General features: G+C 42.1%; 1 protein-coding gene across 3 annotated transcripts in view; it reads right to left on the minus strand.

Annotated features, from left to right (window-relative positions):
* ccnk (cyclin K) overlaps nucleotides 1–20,585 on the minus strand; it is an 86,161-nt gene that overhangs the window by 47,817 nt on the left and 17,759 nt on the right. For 2 of the 3 annotated variants that reach the window (XM_060914096.1, XM_060914097.1), the window contains exons 5-8: nucleotides 14,257–14,346; nucleotides 11,683–11,788; nucleotides 11,497–11,554; nucleotides 9,081–9,250 (exon numbers count right to left, since the gene is read on the minus strand). In XM_060914096.1, the coding sequence (XP_060770079.1) occupies nucleotides 9,081–9,250; nucleotides 11,497–11,554; nucleotides 11,683–11,788; nucleotides 14,257–14,346 (424 nt within the window). The remainder of the gene's footprint in view (nucleotides 1–9,080; nucleotides 9,251–11,496; nucleotides 11,555–11,682; nucleotides 11,789–14,256; nucleotides 14,347–20,585) is intronic. The other variant, XM_060914098.1, reaches the window with a different exon arrangement.

Raw genomic sequence — 20,585 nt, forward strand, 5'->3', positions numbered from 1 at the left:
TCGGCCGGCTTGGGAGGCAGACGGCAGCCCCTCCTGGAAGTGTGGTTTTACCATGGGCCTCATGCGGAAAAATGCCGAGGTGCATTCGCTAAGTGACTGAAAGCCGAGGTAAGGATTAGTATTATAATTTCGGGTGCATCAATTATTGATTATCATAATTCTGACTCGTTTCGCCATTTTGAATGTTTTCATCTCGGACCTGGAAGCATTGTATCTCAATCAATCTCGAAAAATATCAGCAAAAAAAAAAAACTAGCTTGCAACGGACTTTAGCTAGATCTATGATGAACTTTCAATGTATGATACAAAAATAATACTTCTTTCAACAGATCATTAGCCTTTGAGCAGAATTGTTTTTAACTTAACAGGAAGTGTTATCGAGCCGACCGCCTTCAGTTTCATGGGGATTGAATGAACTCTCACTCTCAGAATCATCTGACCCGTCAGAGTAAAGACAAGATCTATGTTCATGTGAATTTCCAGCTATCGGTTCGAATTGATAGGGTCTAACTTCACATCTCCGTGAAACATCGGGAATGTCACTGTCGATGGTGTCCATTTCGGTAACCTGTTTACATTAGATACCCAAGCGCTGGCTCCTTGGAAAGTTTTTGTGACGTCACGGGTCACGTGACCACCTAGCTAATTAACGAATCATTGTTTTATGCTGATGTATAAAAAAGTTGAATAATGTGATGATTTTCACATTTTTGACGCCCTGCAGTGATTTAGATGGCAGTTCTTATGTCCTTTATACATAATTATACCCAGAAAAAAATCCATGTCCCATATCCTTTAATTGACTGATACGCTTAGCGACATGCCACTACCCATTAAACTGCTGCCATGATACAATTTAGGCCCATCAGGGATGACGTTAACACAAGTTGTGCATTTTTATGCACAAAAATACCAAAAAACCCCAACTCATAAGCATGGTCAGAATTTTAATGTGCCCTGGGACGCAAGGCTCCAACTTGAATTTTTCCCGATTGCCTTGGCAACTCTGTTAGATTATGCTGTTTAACAAGCAAAGCAAAAGTGAACAGAACAAAAAGGTCACAGTATCGTGGTTGCTTTTTCGTGATGTCATGGCAACTGTGGATATCTGGATGTGGGCTTCAGACGTGACGCATTTTATTAGACCTAATGCTTGGCTCAACTAGCAGCATGTCATGTACTGGTAATGTAGTCGAGGTTAAACACCATAAAATGTGAGCTCTAGGCTCTGGCTTGTTTATTACTTTTAAGTGTCCACATTTGAGCTTACCTTAGTCATAATAAGGTATTTCTCTTTATCAGGAATTTCCCATAACATTCCGGCACGAAACCTGCCTTCAGACCTGCATGAACTGACTGATACCGTGACCTCTTGCATCAGTTTTTGTGAGGATGTGTGTGCCCACCAAGACCTTCCGCACAGACAACAAACAACCCTGGTTCACTGCAAAACTCAGGCAGCTTCGCTAGGCCAAGGAGGAGGCCTACAGAAGTGGGGACAGAGTCCTGTACAAACAGGCCAGAAACACACTCAGTGCGTTTACATGCACATAGAGAAAATCGAATTCCTGCCGTTGCTCGTCTGAAATCAAAGTTCTAAATGGCATGTAAACACCTTAGCTCGGCTGAAATTGAACCGAACTTGATTTCTCAGAATCGAGCTACACGACCTAGATTATGCGATTTTTGCCAAGCTACTTAGTGCATGTATACCCTATCGAGCTACGTATTTGAGCTACTTACTTCAGCACTGCCCCTTCCGGAAGTGACGAGACCACAAGCGGGAAACACAACAGCCTCGGTCGGGGAAAAAAAAAAAACAAAAAAAACAGCCTCGGTCGGCATGACACTTCACCTTAGCCGCCCACTTTATTAGGAACACTTCTGTTCGTACATACAAACTACAAACACTCTTCTTAGAGTTTATTTTATTTTTAAAAGGGACAGTGTACAAATTAAACATTATCCTTGTGGTAAGGACAGATGTCTGTACCAGGTTATAGCAGTACATGCTAATTTCCGCCTCTAGTCCCTTTGTTTATACTCTTGAATAGCTCTTCTTCATGACGACAACCGGAAGTGTACCAACACGATGGGGCGTGTAGCGCCACCTGTGGCTCGGGTGCACAATGCACCTCACTCAATAACTCGATTTCACAGTATGCATGTAGGATTGGATTTCTCTGGCACCCCTGCTGGGACCCTTTGCTCGATTACCGACAGCAGCTCGATTTGGATGCGCATGTAAACGTACTGACTGACGAAAGAGGAGAAAGGATCAAAAACAGCCTTTCAGCCAACGATCCGGCGTCAGTGTGGAGAGGCCTGAAGAATAATCACCAGCTACAGGAGACCATCCCCCAACATTGCATTGAACCATCAACTGGCTGACGAGTTGAATGCGTTCTACTGCAGATTTGACACATTCACACACACCCCCCAGACATTAAAGACCCATTTACACCCCCTGCTATTCTGCCTCCTCTCGCCTCTGACCCCACACCAGCACTCAAGATCTGCGAAGAGGATGTTTGTCAGCTTTTTCGCAGACAGAAGATCAGGAAGGCACCCGGCCCAGACGGCGTGTTACCCTCCTGTCTGAAGGTCTGTGCTGATCAGCTGGCCCCCATCTTCACCCAGATCTTCAATAGAGATCTTGCAGTCACGTGACCGGAAAGTACACAACCGCCATCGTGTCGGTCAAAAACACAGCTGAATACTGCTGCACTCGTGTACAGAATGGATCAATTTCAACCGACGGACTACACGGCTCATTTTTCTAATGAACAGATAACTAGATATATGTCTAAAATAAACGATCTACAGATTTGTGACCCTTATGGCTTTCCGGACGGAGTTTTCACGACCGGATTTTGAACTGCCAGCGGAATACCCGGACGTGTATGATTACCTCATCAACTTTCCCTCGCTGTTCAGTGGTGAAGCACTGCGTGCTTACAAATCTCTGGAAAGTTTTCTTTACAGAAATTCAGGATTTGTCAGCGACTCAGATGTGGCATCTTGTAAGCAAGAAAATGATCCTCACTGGATGGGTAAGTCACTTAAGTATTGAGTATAGCACTGACCAGCCCATTATAGAATAATGTAATTCCAAATCGTCCGTGTTGTTTACATGGATCTGGCGTTGGAGAGGTAGAGGCTTGGCAGTGGAGATTTGAGTAGCTGTTTTCTGGGCTTAGTCAACAGGCCGGCTCTGCCTGTAGCCTCGCTTTTGCTTCGGTTCCCGGCGCTGCCTCCTTCGCTTTGCTTCCGATAACAATCCACGGAGACTCCGCTGGTCTCGCAATCTGGTCTCGTCCGGAATGTTTTTTTTTTTCTCTCTCCTCATCCGGAATGTTGTGCATGCGATGGAAATCGCTACAAACCGTCATTTTCTGCTGGAAACCAATGTCCAGTAAGTCCATACAGTTGTAGTGGATATTGAAGTCTGATACAGACGAACAACACGCAAAAATACACACAAAAAACATAAAAACCGTGCACAGGTAGGGAGAGCTTGTAGCCGCAGCCGTTGTAGTGGAATTGTATATAGTAGGGTTTTCCAGAAGAAAAGGTAGAAATAAAAGCAGAAGTAGAAGGCAGAATATGGCGTTTGACCGACAAGATGGCGTCTGTCACAATCTGGATCGGCTGTGACTTCACATGCAAGATCTCTATAGAGAGCGTGCACGTGACGTCACAAGGTCACGTGATATTTGTTTATCCGCCATTTTGGATGGCAAGGTCGCGCATAGAACTTAGACGAACCCGTTCTAATTATCAAGTGTGTGGGAGTAGATCTTTTGAGAATGGTTATATCTTGTTCAGCATTTGGTTGTACCAATAGATAGTTTTCACATGACGTCACAGAGTCGGGGATTCCCTAGTGGCGGCCATCTTGCGGGTCAAGCTTACCGTACGGGTCACTGAGCACACATTGTGACGCGCGAGTACAAAGTCTTCAAAAGAACCCAAGCAGGCTATTTAAAGCTAGCAATGGTGCACACCTATTGTATTCACGGCTGTCGTAATAGGTCAGATGATGACGTCAAGCGGAGCTTTTATAGAATTCCCACTGTACGGGAGCACGAAGGCGAGCAAACAAAGAAACTCAGCATACAAAGGAGAAATCTATGGCTTGCAAGGATCAACCGCAAGGATTATCAGCCTTCCAAACACAGCCAAGTCTGCTCCGATAATTTTATAAGTGGTAAGTTGTTTAAACAATCAATTGTGTTCAAGTTTGTTTTTGGAAACCAAAACATCATGTAAACAATCTCTGGAGGATGCCTAACTGGAAATTCCAATGTTTACATACCTTGGCTGTAATTAGGACATGACTGTCACTTGTTTTTAATATGGTGGAATTCACGGACCCAGCCACAGACAAAATAATTGTATGACTCCAGCAACTTGTATGCTTTGAGGTCGTCAAGTGTGTAGGCACTTTTACTATTCACGAAATGGTTCACAATATCAGGGTACGATATGGATGGCAGCCCTGCATAGTCACTTGAAAATGCATCTTTGTCCACTTCGTAGGGGTCAATTCCCCCAATCAAGGCCAGTTTGGCTGCATACCGTTGTTGTGAGATGTCGCCCAATGTATCCATATACTTCTGTTTGCTTGATTTTGCCGACATTGATCTTTATTTTAGAAAACTGACTATATAACTTCATAAATTCGTTCGAGATAACGTAGCCGGTAATAGCAATGGTCCGTTTTGTTAACCCCACAAGATGGCGGCTGGAGGGCGTTCCCCGGAATGCCGTGACGTCAGTGAAAACTATCTATAGACAGGGCCAAAAGGAGGGCCTGTCATTTTATAGATTCCCCGCAGACGAGGAGAGACACGCAAAATGGGTGTCCGCTGTGCGAAGAAAAAAATGGTACCCCAGTTCTACCAGCCGAATTTGTAGCGAACACTTCATATCAGGTAGGTGTAATCTTCTAATTCAATACTCCTAGTACATCTGTTAAGTTGATTTTCGGATTGAATGATAACTGCATACTTAGAAACTAGACAGTCGCTAACATTTAAAATGGCTATGCCTAGCCCTACTACCCTGGCCTAGTCTATGACAATGTTTTATCTTTTTGGCTCATATATGCCTTTGAAAGGACAATCCATAGTAGGGATGGCGAAAACTAAAAAAAAATCTTGACCGACCACCGAGCCTCATTAGCCGGTTAAAGTCGGTTAACCTACGAGTTTAAACAGGGATGCAAACGGCGGATGCGCCTTTTTCACGGCTGAATCGTGCAGATCCGATTTTTTTTTTAGGGGGGGCGTTGGAGTGTCTGAATAATTTCATCAAAGTAAATTATGTATTAAAATTACTAAATGAGCAAATGCTGTTACAGTCCATGAAACATAGGAAGAATTAGTATGAGAAGAAGGCAGTTGGTTAGAAAGCTGCACACATTTGCGCAGCTTCCGCGGCTTTCTGATTTACTGTTTTTCAGACAAAAACATACATATTTACAACCCTGTCATTATCTGGAACTGAGTTTAGATTACGAACATTCTTAAGATAAAACGTCCGGCATAGTCCATGATAAATGTCTTAATGCAACTTACCCGTGAGGTTATCAAGTAGACATTCTTCGGAACCTTCCAGAGGTATAGTTGAGATACCCATCCCGCAAAAAAATATTTATAAGCTTCCAGGCTCTTGTAAGCTTTGAGGGCTTGGCCAGTGCAACACGATTCACGATGAACGAGAAAATTGTAAATGTCGTGGTAGGCCAGATTGGGCAAATCACCAGCACCGCAGCTCCGAATTTCCCTGAACAAGGATTGCGGCAAGTTGTACGGATCTGCAATCCCCAACCTGGAACACTTTTCCACGTAACGCTGCCTCACGTCACCTTCAAGATGCTGAACAAACTTAGACAAGTAAACGCGCGATGTAGATGGGGTATTTTCCGAATTTTCTTAGGGATTACTGCCTGGATCCATTACGCTCGCGCAAGGTAAACTATCCTGATGCCGTCCAATGTGGCGGAGTGGGTGGAGTACACACGTGCGGGTCACGTGACTGCACATCCTCTATAGATCCCTGGAGCTGTGTGAAGTCCCCTCATGCTTCAAACGCTCCATAATAATCCCAGTTCCCAAGAAATCCACCATCACAGGACTGAATGACTACAGGCCTGTAGCCCTCACATCTGTAGTCATGAAGTCCTTCGAGAGACTGGTGTTGTCACACCTGAAGGACATCACAGACCCCCTGCTGGACGCCCTGCAGTTTGCCTACCGGGCAAACAGGTCAGCAGATGATGCAATCAATATGGGACTGCACTACATCCTGCAACACCTTGACTCTGCAGGGACGTACGCCAGAATCCTGTTCGTGGACTTCAGTTCAGCGTTCAACACCATCGTTCCAGACATCCTCCACACCAAGCTCACCCAACTCACTGTGCCCTCCTCCACCTGTCAGTGGAGTATAAACTTCCTGACTGACAGGAAGCAGCAGGTGAGGCTGGGGAGCATCACATCCAGCACCCGGACTATCAGCACTGGCGCCCCCCAGGGGTGTGTGCTCTCCCTACTGCTATTCCCCCTTTACACCAACGACTGCACCTCAAGAGACCTGTCTGTTAAACTCCTGAAATTTGCAGACGATACGAGACGGTGACGAGTCTGCATACAGACGAGAGGTTGAACGGCTGGTCTGTTGGTGCAGTCAGAACAATCTGGAGCTGAACACACTCAAAACTGTGGAGATGACAGTGGACTATAGGAGGAGCCCCCCCCACCCTGCCGCCCATCACCAACAACACTGTGACTGCTGTTGAAACCTTCAGGTTTCTGGGCTCCACAATCTCCCGGGACCTGAAGTGGGAGACCAACACAGTCACCATCATCAAAAAGGCTCAGCAGAGGTTGTACTTTCTGCGCCAGCTCAGGAAGCTCAACCTGCCTAAGGAGCTGCTGACGCAATTTTACTCTGCCATCATTCAGTCTGTTCTCTGCTCTTCCATCACCGTTTGGTTTGGATCGGTCACCAAGCAGGACAAGAACAGACTAAAACGGACAATAAGGTCTGCAGAGAAAATTATTGGTGTCAGCCTGCCCTCCATCCAAGACCTGTACCTGCCTAGAGTCAGGAAACGGGCAGGTAACATCTCTGCAGACCCATCACACCCTGGTCACAGATTGTTTAAATTTCTCCCCTCTGGGAGACGCTACAGATCACCATACGCAAAAACAACCAGACACAAGAACAGTTTTTTTCCCCCCCTCAGGCTGTCTCTGTGATGAACAGCTAAAACCAGACTCAAATATATCAGTAACATCAGCTGTGAAATATCTGCACACTCATACAGTCATTCTGTGCACACTGTATATTTATATTTACTAAGTCATCCTTGCACTATGCACCATTTTGCACCAAAAGATTCTATATATACACACAGCTTTTTTGTTTGTTTTTTGTCTACGCTTTTTTTTTGTAATCTGTTTGTACTAAGAGAGCTAAGTGAAACCGGAGTCAAATTCCTCATGTGTGTTCACATACCTGGCAATAAAAGTGATTCTGAAAATATCAGTAGGCATCTGTACTTTTGTAAGCCTTTAGTATCTCCAGTGTATTTAGAAGTCCCAAATACTAAATAGTTCAGGATGTCGTAGTGTCCCAAATCCGGTAGCTGGTTTGCCAAACACTTCAAGTAGAATAAACACATTTGCCGGTAAATTAAGAAAAAACATTTTATTATTATTTTTTTGGTCACATGTAAACTAAGCACAGCAAAATTCCTCCTCTGCATTTAAACCATCTGAAGCTGTGATCATGCAAGCACACGCATACACAGAGAGAGAAAAAGAGCAGAGCTCTCGCTCTTTCACTCTATTTATTTGGGACCCACAAAAAAAAAAGCCAAAAGAACCCAATTTGGCCAGTCATGCGGGTCCTGGCACCCAGAACGAAAAAAAAAAAAAAAAAAAAAAAAAACCTAGCGCCATCCCCGCCTACAGTATAAAGCTAGAATCAACATGCATGCGTTTTGTAGCCTTTGAGCAGGTAATCAATACAATCCTTGGCCCTGAACTTGACCCAATTTCACAGCTGTGTATTCCATGCTGATTGGCCGAGTGTGCGCGGTATCCTGCATTGATTGGACGAGCGATGTGCAATTAATATTCAGAGATAACTTGTGCAAAAATGGCAGAGCCTTCAAACCAGGTACGAGTGAGCAAAATACCAACGGTTACAGCTTAATTAAGGAGTTTTTCACAAAGAAAACTGCGGAAAACAACTCCGCAACAGTGGCAGACCATAGTTGAAAGATCATGATGGCCAGTTCACTGCATGTTGCTGACCAAATTTTCCCAAAATGCCAGGTCATCTGATGATTTTTTTCTTCATTTTATCATTGTTTATTGTTCACATCAGTCTTGAGTATTAGGTATTTAGTCATCCACACTACTGCCAAAATTTAATGATCATTATTTTGAACAATTCGTGCCATGTTGCATCAGCACCCACTTTCTTTGATGTGAAATAAACTACAGTCTCCTTTGGAACAGGACACTGCTTGTGAGAGGCAAATGGGTATTGGACTGACTTTTCTTTTTTTTAGGGTGGGAATTCAGTAAAATTATAAAACAGTAAAATATAGGGGAGCATGCCCCGGACCTCCCTAGCTTAAAGGCCGCATACAGCGGCGTGCTCTTTTTTTTTTTTTTGGGCACTATTCTTTCCAGTTTTTTTTTTTTAAAGGGAAACCTGCTCATGCAATGATTTTGCTGATTTAGGCAGAACAATTGTTCCTGAATATCATTTCCACTTGACAGGGCTACAAAAGGACAAGGCTTGGCCAGTAGGATTCGTCAATCTATGTTAAGCTTCAAAACTAACCAAATCGACAACAGCTTTAACCAAAAATATGCTGCCATCGTTCTGGAGATTTGTGGAACCAAAATGGACAGAAATTAGCTGCACTTGTTAACTTGCTTCAAGGAATACCCCCCTCAGGTGACCAGTAACAGAATAAAAACAGTAATCACAGTGGACACAGGGGTCCTGATAACCAAAAGCATTTTGTTAAATGTAATTTTAAAAGTTCCTACCCTCCAACAGTTCCACAGGGACATCTTGTACAAACTGCTCCCACCAACGGCGGGACGATTGTTTGGACGTCCACTCCTGGATATCAAATTTACACAGGCGACCAGCCAAGTACATGACTGCAACAGCAATGATCTCTGGCTCCCACTGAAGCGAAAGCATGGTGCAGAGACTAAGGAGACAAATGTCACAGGTTAAATTAGTACTTGCTGACCTCTAGTACAAGGAAATGTACCAGATTATAATTCTGCACTGGGGTGGATCCTCAGAAGCAGGAATTGTGCAACATTGCCATTGTTCACTCTTTTTGTGTTTGCATTTTTCAACTAACACAATATACCATTTATTTCCATATTACCCACATGTGCCATTTAAGCAAACAGGTTTGGACATTGAACATTACTGGAAAATGGTGGTGGTGTGTGTGTGTGTGTGTGTGTGGGGGGGGGGGGGGGGGGGGGGATAAGCTCTTATTTTTAACACACATTTCCAGCACAAACTACACTATATGGTCAAAAGTATATGCACCCTTAACCCTCACATCCATAGGTCCTTGTTGAACATCCTATTCCAGATTTATTCCTGTTTGCTCTAATAATAAGCTCCACTCTTCTGTGAAGGCTTTCTACTAGCGTGGCTGTGGGGATCGCGTTCATTCAGTGACAAAAGCATTCGAGATCAGGCGCTGATGTTGGGTGAGGAGGTCTGGGATGCAGTTAGTGTTCTTCCACTCCAACCTTGGCAAACCATGTCTTCAATGGAGCTCGCTTTGCGCACAGGGGCATTGTCATGCTGGAAGAGGTTTGAGCCCCTTACATATGGGTGCGACAGTAAAAAGGAGGGGGTTTGAACATACTTTTGTACATATAGTGTATATAAAATGTGCTTCAAAGTAGAGTTTTCCTTTCATAAATAAAATTTAATAAACAAAACAGTCATTTGTTTAAAAAGTGTATGTAATGCCTTATTGTAATGCTTTAAAATGAATATATCATTAGTAACAACCAAAATGAATTCCATGAAAATCAGCTGATTTTATTGATTTTCCATTAATTTATGGTCTTTTGGATCAGCCATGGTTCGAAAACACAGTCAATCAACATGATTGTTGCTTTGTGGGGGGGGGGGGGGGGGGGGGGGGGGGGGGTGTTAGGACATTAAATTCACTTTAATGAGGAGTCAACTTCTAACTTCAAAGCAGGGGGAAAAAATAATGTTATTTTATCAAGTACAAAACTAATCGATAAATCAAAGCTTTCGGATCCCAGAAAAAGGCAGCCTTGCCTCAGGGCTAATCTCGCATGTCGTCATGCATGGAACCCCACTTATCTAGGCCATTTCCGTTCATCTGACTCTGTGCTTGTTTATTCACTGAAATTGGATATTGTTGTAATCTTACAAAAACAACGATGGGAAAACACTGCATTGTGCTTGGATGTTCAAATCCATATACAAACAGGACATTCTGTTCACGAACTTCCGAGAAATTACACTAAAGCGACAGTGGGTGAGGTTTGTCTCACCTACTAATAATAAATCTGATTCAAGTGTTCACCACCACCAGAACTACCACATGGGAATTGCTGGAGCAAAAAAGAAACCCATTTATTCAATAAATGACATTTGGACAGTTCATTGATTCCCCCACTATCACCCACTTCATATTTTCTTTAAATAATTACACTAAATAGGTGTACATTTTAAAAACTATATTTCTGCATTTATTGAGGTACATGTAAATATTTTCCCTATATTTTGCAATGGCCCGATTAGAATAAAAATCCACAAACCAATCTGTGTTTCCAGTTCTCTCTGGCTGGTGGTGCGCTATCGGCGGGGAGTTGGACTGTCGTGAACTGAGTGAACTGGCAGTTTTTTGTCTTGGGGGCTCGAAAAGATAACCATTTATTCCAGAATGTCTATGATGATGATCTGCCCCTTTATCCAACATATAAGAATCCCAATCACTATCATAATCCTCTCCAAAATATGATTCCATATCGAGACTGGTCTAACCACTGCTGCGCACGGGAACAAAATGGATACCTCAATTGTTACATGTGTGACGTCACGCACCCCTTCGGGATCTTCAGGTTCAGTCTTGGCAGATTCCATTTTTTAAAAAAAAGGCTGATTTTACTGATTTTCCATTAATTTCTGGCCTTTTGGATCAGCCATGGTTCGAAAACATGGTCAAATCAACAATGATCGTTGCTTTGTAAATGTGGTTTTGGGACATTAAATTCACTTTAACGAGGAGTCAACTTCTAAGCCTGTGTAGCTGCAACCACCATTCAAACATGTATTACTGTGGGTGTCGCATGACAGAAGAAAAAGGAAAACTTTTTTTCTGAAACCTCAAATCAAATCTGTTGAACGGATTGAACGTTAAAAAGAGGAAAATGCATCAACACTCACCTATCATTCACAAACGTCCAGGCCATCTGCACCAACTTCTGCACTTTATTTTTGTCCCCTGAAAAATACCAAAAGTGCATGAAACTTACAAACAGCACCACACACTTTTTTTTTTTTTAAATAACTTTATATATTGGGCTGGGGGGGGGGGGGGGGGGGGGGGGGGGGGAGCACGAGCCCACACACCTTTCAGTTGTTTGGCATAACGCAGAAGAAACTGATATGGATGCTCCACTTGCAAATCAAACTTGATTGTCTGGAGCAATATTCTCTCCAACACCATAACTTCTTCCTGTTTATAAAAGATCAATAATTCAAAATCAACTAAATTCATCACAAATATTACCAACAGAGCAGTCTGGAAGTATTTGGACATGATCCAGGGTCAGTAATTGTACTCCTGTACCATTAAATTTGGCAATTTCTAAATAACGTCATTGAATCACAAGTCCTCAGGGTGGTTTGATGGTATATGTATAAACATCTATACAGCGATCAATTCCATAGAAAAAGGTTTTAAAACTTTTTACTGCACAAAATTATTGGACATACCCAAGCTTTCAACTCCTTCAGGAGCCTTCACCAGGGATGGGAAATGACGTCATTTCCCCATCCCTGATGAAGGCTCCTGAAGGAGCTGAAAGCTTGGGCATGTCCAAGAATTTGAATCACTATTTGGCTAGCACCAAGCGTTTTTGGCAGGCGTCTCACCTCATTATCTGTAGCCACTTTATCCTGTTCTACAGGGTCGCAGGCAAGCCGGAGCCTATCCCAGCTGACTATGGGTGAAAGGCGGGGTACGCCCTGGACAAGTCGCCATTCACACTCACATTCACACCTACGGTCAATTTAGAGTCACCAGTTAACCTAACCTGCATGTCTTTGGACTGTGGGGGAAACCGGAGCACCCGGAGGAAACCCACGCAGATACGGGGAGAACATGCAAACTCCACACAGAAAGGCCCTCGCCGGCCACGGGGCTCGAACCCAGACCCTCTTGCTGTGAGGTGACAGCGCCAACCACTACACCACCGTGCCGCCGGCAAGTGTATTAAGAAAATACATAAAATCAAATAGCAGTATGTGGGGAAGACCGATCAGATACAAATACACAAAGCAAAAGCAATCAGATGGGATTACATGTTCTGTACTGTGTTTTAGCTAAAAAACAAACAAGCTCTTCTTGAAGACAGGAGAGTATGCTTTTTTTTTTTTTAAACCAAATATTCAGTAACTATTAGTACAATCTGACACCTACTACAACTCTAAGAGTGATGCGAGTTACACATTAAAAGTTTTTTTTTTTTAATTCTTATAACTCTCCTGCAATACTGAAGAAACTTTCGACGATTATCAGAAGTGCAAATATCCAGCCAGAGTCCCAAAATGCTTTTATACCAAATAGTACATCAGGCCACTACGGGTGTCATTACGGTTTAGACAATTAAATGTTTCGTGCAGCAGCTTTATTATGAAGAAATCTGAAAGAACTGAAGACAAAAAAAATTGGACTGGGTGATTATAGATTTCATAAGGTCCATACGAGGAACATCAGGACAGCTTCCCAGGGTCAGATCACATCTACAGATTAAAGGATATGGGACATGGATTTTTACCTGGGCATAATTATGTATAAAAGGACATAAGAAATGCCATCTAAATCACTGCAGGGCGTCAAAAATGTGAAAATCATCACATTATTCAAGTTTTTTTTATACATCAGCGTAAAACAATGATTCGTTAATTAGCTAGGTGGTCACGTGACCCGTGACGCAACAAAAACTTTCCAAGGAGCCAGCGCTTGGGAATCTAATGTAAACAGGTTACCGAAATGGACACCATCGACAGTGACATTCCCGATGTTTCACAGAGATGTGAAGTTAGACCCTATCAATTCAAACCGATAGCTGGAAATTCACATGAACATAGATCTTGTCTTTACTCTGACGGGTCAGATGATTGAGAGTGAGAGTTCATTCAGCCCTCATGAAACTGAAAGTGGTCGGCTCAATAACACTTCCTGGTAAGTTAAAAACAATTCTGCTCAAAGGCTAATGATCTGTTGAAAGAAGTATTATTTTTGTATCATCCATTGAAAGTTCATCATAGATCTAGCTAAAGTCCGTTGCAAGCTAGTTTTTTTTTGCTGATATTTTTCGAGATTGATTGAGATACAATGCTTCCAGAGTCCGAGATGAAAACATTGAAAATGGCAAAACGAGTCAGAATTATGATAATCAATAATTGATACACCCAAAATTATAATACTAATCCTTACCTCGGCTTTCAGTCGCTTAGCACAGAGGTCTTCAACGGGGGGGGGGTCGCGAAATCGCACCGGATCACTCATATCAACAAAAATATTCCTGCCCTGTCCCCTGGCCTCGCAGGGATGCAAACAGCGCGCCTTTCGGCGGATGCTGCCTTTTTCATGGCTGAATCGCGCAGATCCGATTTTTTTTAAAAAAAAATAGCGATATTAATTCATGAAACATGAAGTACAAGGATGAGAAAAAAAAAAAAAACAGTTTAAATCGGGAAGCTGCGCACATTTGTGCAGCCTGGCGCAAATGTGCGCAGCTTCCCGATTTAAACTGTTTTTTTTTCTCATCCTTATACTTCCTGTTTCATGAATTAATATCGCTCAGTACCTGAGTATTAATGTTGAAAGAATCCTCAGTGAAATGGTCCGAACACAGTTTGTGGGAAACAGTAGGTGCAAAGTTTTTTCAACAGGTGTTCTGTAAAAAGTTATCCTACCTCTTGGATTTGTCCTACCAAGCCTACTGCGCATGCGCGAAGCCTACTGCGCATGCGCAGGTGAGCCCACACTTTCCTCAGCTTCGGGTCCTTGGGGAATGCAAAAAAAACTTACTCCAGGGCATTTCCCATTGGAATTATTGCAACCATAAGCAGCACAATACACCATGATGTCCAATGTACTTTAAAGACTATAAAAAAAATTTTCTTGTCATCCACTTGTCCATTCATCTACCCGCTTGTGCTGTGCCCGAAAGTTTGTGTTACGTATGATCACGTGACAGCGGCTCTTCCGGTTGCAAAAAATGCATATCGGAAGTCGAGCAGAAATGCCATATAATCATCACGAATATAACGATTTTGCTGAATTTAATAGATGATTTTGTATTTGTTGATGCAATTAATTCATATTTTTAATGGAAAGAAACTGATATAGCGTGCATTTATGTTTCATGTCCCATATCCTTTAAGGACTGAAACCGATTGGCAACTAAACATGACCGGTTTATTTAGGACTGTTAATTTGCTTGTTAATCTAGTTCAGTCAGCATGGCCGTAAATACAGTGCCCACCATTATTATTGGCCCTTGTAAAGATTAGTAAAAAGGGTTAGGGAGAAGAAAGGAAAAATAAAAATACAGCTTTTGGTGAAGTAGCATCATCTCACACTGAAAAAAAATTCCAACCTTTAATTGAAAAATTTATTCAGAGAAAAACAAATCCCTCAAGAAACAATATCCAAAAAAAAAGGTGCTACAATTATTGGCACCCCTGGAAATTACAGCAAACACAATGTAACTGAAGCATGTTTCCCATTTAAATTGTACATTCTTGAGTTGATTGGAGTGTGTAGGAACTTTCAAGCTGTAACCCATGACTCTGTTTAACTGGAGTACAAATATGAGGTGACACAGAGGCCAGATTCCCTTAGTCATCCACCAACAAAGATAAGAGAACAGACAAACCATTTTTACTGTTAAGTCAATAATAAAGTAGACACGAAATAGACCTTGCCTGGAAGAAGGCCCAAGTTTATTTTGCCCCCACATACAATGAGGAGGAGAGTAAGAGAGCTACAAAAATTCTCAAGGATCACTCTTGGTGAATTACAAGTAGTAGTAGTAGTAGTAGTAGTAGTCTTGGCACAGGGATGTGATTTGGGGCTGGTGAAATTATCTGAAAATTTTAGCCGGGGGTCTGGGGGCCATAGGCCCCCAGCTGGTCCAGGGCAGCGCCCTGGTGGGGGGGACAAGGGGGGCGAAGCGCCCCGAAGCTCCTGGGTTCTGGGGCTTTCTGACTTAAATTGTACTAAAATGGCAAGCAAACACACAAGAAAAAACTTGTCATGATTAACAAATTCAAGCCAATTTAATGGTCAACATGCAACTCTGAGCCCCTATAGTAAATTCAATGATTCTTAACTGACAAAAACCCAAAACATGAAACCTAAAAATGTCATTATAAATTAAATCATCTGCATTAGAATAAATAGAAAATTGTATAAAGGAAAAACAAAATTTATACTTTCAATTACTGTAGAAGTTGAACATACCTAAATGTGCCTTTTCAAACAAACATGATGCAACATAAGAATTCATCCATCATTATTTATTAAACTCTATTGCTCCTGGTAGTCTCCCGGTTTGCTTCTTATGTATGGCAACTTCTAATATTTGATTAAATTACTGCACACCCCGTTTAGACAGGGTAACAGGATTGACAAGAAAATTAGTCATGCATAGACTACTTACCAAAACTGAAATTTTTAAGTAAATATTCTCAGATTCAGTTCATTCTGCCATCCATATAAAAGGTGAGAATTTGTAGATCCTTGGCAACAAATAATTTCAATAATAGCTTTTGGGAGCATTTATTTTTGTTATGTGATTAATCACGGTAACAGAACTGACACAAACCTCTGGGACAGGTACAAAAATTAACAAAACATCGAAAAAATATCTTTTCTTAATGGCATTTCCAATTTGTGACATCATATGTCCATTGTGGTTTCCACAGTCTTGTCGTTGAACATGAAAAAGTTTCAATTCCACCTTTGTCTAACATTAAGAATCATGTCTGAAAAAAAAAAAAGTCTCTTTTCAGTGGGACAGACATTTTTGCTCATTTTCAACCCTAAAATTTGCTACAAAATACACATTTATGAACCAAAGTAGTCAAATTTTGAAATGCAAGGTAGAACTGATAATGTTTTATCATATGAGACCTAAAGGTTTTAGAAATCTCATGATTTCTAAAGGTTTTAGAAATCTCAAAATGTAAACAAAATACGTCCGGACAAAAAAAAAAAAAACGTTTTCTGTGAAATTGACTCATCTACAGAACTGTACAGTGTTCACTCACTTGAGGATTTTCATATGCAAGAATAAAAATCACTTTCACTAAACAACATTCATAAAAAATGTGTTTGCAATTAATTGGGATCCACTGTTTTTATCATTTCAACCGCGCATCAGACCCTCGGCCAATTGAAAATGTCTTTCATGCACTTTTCTCCCTCATGAGAATTTTGAAAAGTTGGCAAGTATGTATTATTTGCACTAACATTTTAATACTGAATAAACAAATCAAAATTGTGTATAATTACCTTACATCCACGCTGTGGGAAAAGTTTTGAGTGAAAATTAAAGCTAACTTCGAGTGAAAAAGGTGAAATAATCTGTGATGAAGTTGGCAGAGACTCTGAGGTAAAGTGAGAGGAGGCGAGAGGGGTCAAGCATCACTGCCGCCTCACAGACTCACTTTCCCGGGTTAAACTCCCACCGCTCCCCCTCTCTCTAGCTTTTGTTTTGTTTTCACTGAGCAACCATTTTGATTTGTAAACTACAGCCGTGATTTAAACTGCTGTTTCTTCGGACGTAACTAAAACAAACAAATTAAAAACCGCCCCTTCTTTTCTCCTCAGAAGGTTTAGCCTCCGATGCTAACCTTTTCACCACAGCTTTCATAGCATGCGCATCCAGGAAGCAACAGATGAAGCGAGGCCCCATTGCCACGGCAACCTTCGTCACCCCGCGAAAACATACCCAACTGTCGCACGTGCAGTGACACCATCACCACTCACAGGTTTATTATGGGGAAAGAAATGAGCTGGGTTGTTTTTTTCTTCTTCCCCATGTTTATTTACTTTAAAAACACACACACACACACCCCCCAAACTGATGATCAGGTGCATCTTTACGCTCGATCACGGAGGCTGCCATCTTTCAACTCTGTTTGAAGCGAGCTTACGTACAGCTATCTAACAAGCGCATTCATTGGTTGTTACAGAGCGATGGGCCAATCACGTACCTCGTTTCATCTCAATGACAGAATTACTGAAAGTCGGAACGAATGCGGATTTTTGAGTGAAAAATCGGAAAAAATTTTTTTTTCAAGTTTTGAGGTGAAAAAAGCGGAATTCCGTGAATTCGCGGAAAAATCACATCCCTGTTGGCACTTCCAAGTCCAAAACCACCATCTGATGCCACCTTCATACCAACAGATTATATGGAAGGTATGCCAGAAAAAAAAAAGCCTTTTCTGCACCTGATGTTTGTGAAACACACTTACAACTTTGACTGGAACCATGTTCTATGGCCTGATGTGACAAAAATGGAGCTTTCTGGCAATACACATTCAAGGTGGGTTTGGTGTAAAAAGGAGGACTGCTATAATGAAAAGAACCCAGGCTTGTAGCATTTATTTTTAAATACATTTCTGAGTGGATAGTATTTCCATCCTTGACTCTTGTATGCTGCATAATTGGGAATATTAATTTTTTTATATATATATATAAAATTTTTTTTTTTGAGAGTCAAAATCGACCACAAAGTTGCATTCGAGCTGCCCCGCTGAGCCAGCCAGCCCTGGGTGGGTGAGGTCACAGCGGGAACCGGTGCTATAGACCAAAGCCAGACTAGGCAGGTGAGAGTGGTTGGAATGGCCTCTTCGTTCGGATTTATTGGCAATTCTTCGGATTCCTCAGATAGTAATATATCTGACTGTGACAGTCCTGAAATTGGAGTGCGTGCACACACTACTGCTATACATGTAGAACCGAATCAGCTCAAACCATCGGAAAGTGAATCCAATAGTAACATGTCGGCCACGGAGGCCCCCACCTTACGAAATAAAGCCAGAGAACAAAGCCGTCTAGAGAATTGGATGGAATTGAACTGACAGTCTCATATGACTCTCATTAAAACAGGATAGGCGTTATAACTTATGCAACATGCATTCATTTTCACTGATAAAAAGTAAAAGGCTAATTAAATAAAGCAGATGAACTGAGAATCACATTCTGAAGCAAATTAAATAATCTTATACTGGTAACTTGTATTGTGTATTTAAGTTACATGTATTAATCTAAATGCAGGTAAACGAGTGTTGTGACGTAACCAAATGAGAGTAGCATTTTACCCGTCTGTGTTCTCGCTTCTTGAAGGCCGATCTTGTGGCCGATTGTTTCGAAACAATCTGGCTCTCAGGTCTTCATTCATTCGCTTCTGCCATGTAAGGGTGAGATAGTGCTGCTGAGGCAAGCATATCCAGCAGAGAAATCTGACAACTGGTCGACTCATTCTCCCTTTTCTCCATACACAGTACTCCGCCATTACTGCTCAGCTCACACTCCGGGAGAACTGGTGCACCTTAACTTACTTTCCTTTTCTTGTAGTTTTCTTTTCCTTTAATTATTGGTACTACCCCCTCTTTCAGTACAGGCTTATAGCCAACACTCCTCAACAGATCAGAGGTTTTGTACGAGTCTTCAGTAAAACGTGCAGAGCAGAGGAGAGACCACTTCATAGCTGCTCAATGTGTCTGTGAATTTCTTGCAAAACACGTCCAAATCTTTGCAGTTTGAACATTCTTGGGCCATGAATGCAACATAAATCCACCTGTTGTGTTGCTGCACCCACCAGCATCTATGTGGCATGGCAATAAATTAGCTCAAAATGGAAGATCGAAGTTATAGTTAGCTCTGTGTTTTAGTATAGAGGAAATGATGAGAACGATAGCCTTCCTGCGGTGACGTCACAGATGTCAAGGTCATTCACTCAGACCGCTACCTATATGAATCATTTTAATCATAATTACTATATTAGATTTATTGTTAACGCTTAAAATTACTCCTGTGCCATTCTTGAGGTCTCAAGGCATTTATAAACAAAAAGTAAGACCATGGTTCTGCGTATCTCCTTTAAGGACTTGTGACTTGTCTTGGACTTGAGCACTGATAACTCAGACTTGTGCATTAACTGTATTCGGACTCGTAAATTGGAGATGAGGACTCGGATTTTTTCTTTATTTTTTGTAACATGCCATAATTTGGCATAAGATATTTATATCTACATTAAATTTTTATTACTAATTTTGTGCAAGAGAATGCAATGCTCGAAAAACCTCATGTCCAATCATCCGAGACAACTAAAGTCTATGCAAGGATGAGTAAAACTTTAATGGTAATCGTCTGATCAAACAACAAAAAAAGTTAGTGCTGGCAACCTAAGCAACACAGGTGCTAACAGAACAGGGAACCAGTCTAAAGTACACTACCGTTCAAAAGTTTGGGGTCACTTTGAAATTTCCTTATTTTTGAAAGAAAAGGACTGTTCTTTTCAATGAAGATCACTTTAAACTAATCAGAAATACACTCTATACATTGCTAATGTGGTAAATGACTATTCTAGCTGCAAATGTCTGGTTTTTGGTGCAATATCTACATAGGTGTATAGACCCTTTTCAGTCACATGACCTTCGTAAACGCGACCGCCATTTTGGACATGTAGTGGACTTCGGCTCAAATCAGTTTGAATGCGAGGAAGGCGACAAACGAAAAACATAAAAGAAAAAGGAGCGAGATGCAGAAAACACCTTCACTATCCAGTGACGTAGGGCATTTACAGGGCGAGCAGAGAGAGAGAGGGATTTGCAAAAATTGAGGTTAGCAGGCTTAGAGAACGACGTTTACCTGCTTCCACCAGGATTGTTCACCGACGTACGGAAGTACACGAAGCCCTCGTCTTTACCCGACTTCGGCCCACATGATCTGTATACCCATGTCGTTAAAAACCCATCGCCATACACATACACGCCAACGTCCGAGGTTCCGGAGCGCGCTCCGGCTTGCTCCAGGAGTGCTCCGTCCGAGGTTCCGGAGCGCGCTCCGGCTTGCTCCCCCTCAAATTAAGCAGCGCGCTCCAGCGCGCTCCGGAACCTCGGCCGGAGCACTCCGGGAGCAAGCCAGAGCGCGCTGCTTAATTTGAGGGGAAGCAAGCCGAAGCGCGCTCCAGAACCTCGGCCGGAGCACTCCTGGAGCAAGCCGGAGC

This window comes from Neoarius graeffei, chromosome 2 (assembly GCF_027579695.1).
Source record: "Neoarius graeffei isolate fNeoGra1 chromosome 2, fNeoGra1.pri, whole genome shotgun sequence".
In the NCBI taxonomy this organism is placed as follows: domain Eukaryota; kingdom Metazoa; phylum Chordata; class Actinopteri; order Siluriformes; family Ariidae; genus Neoarius; species Neoarius graeffei.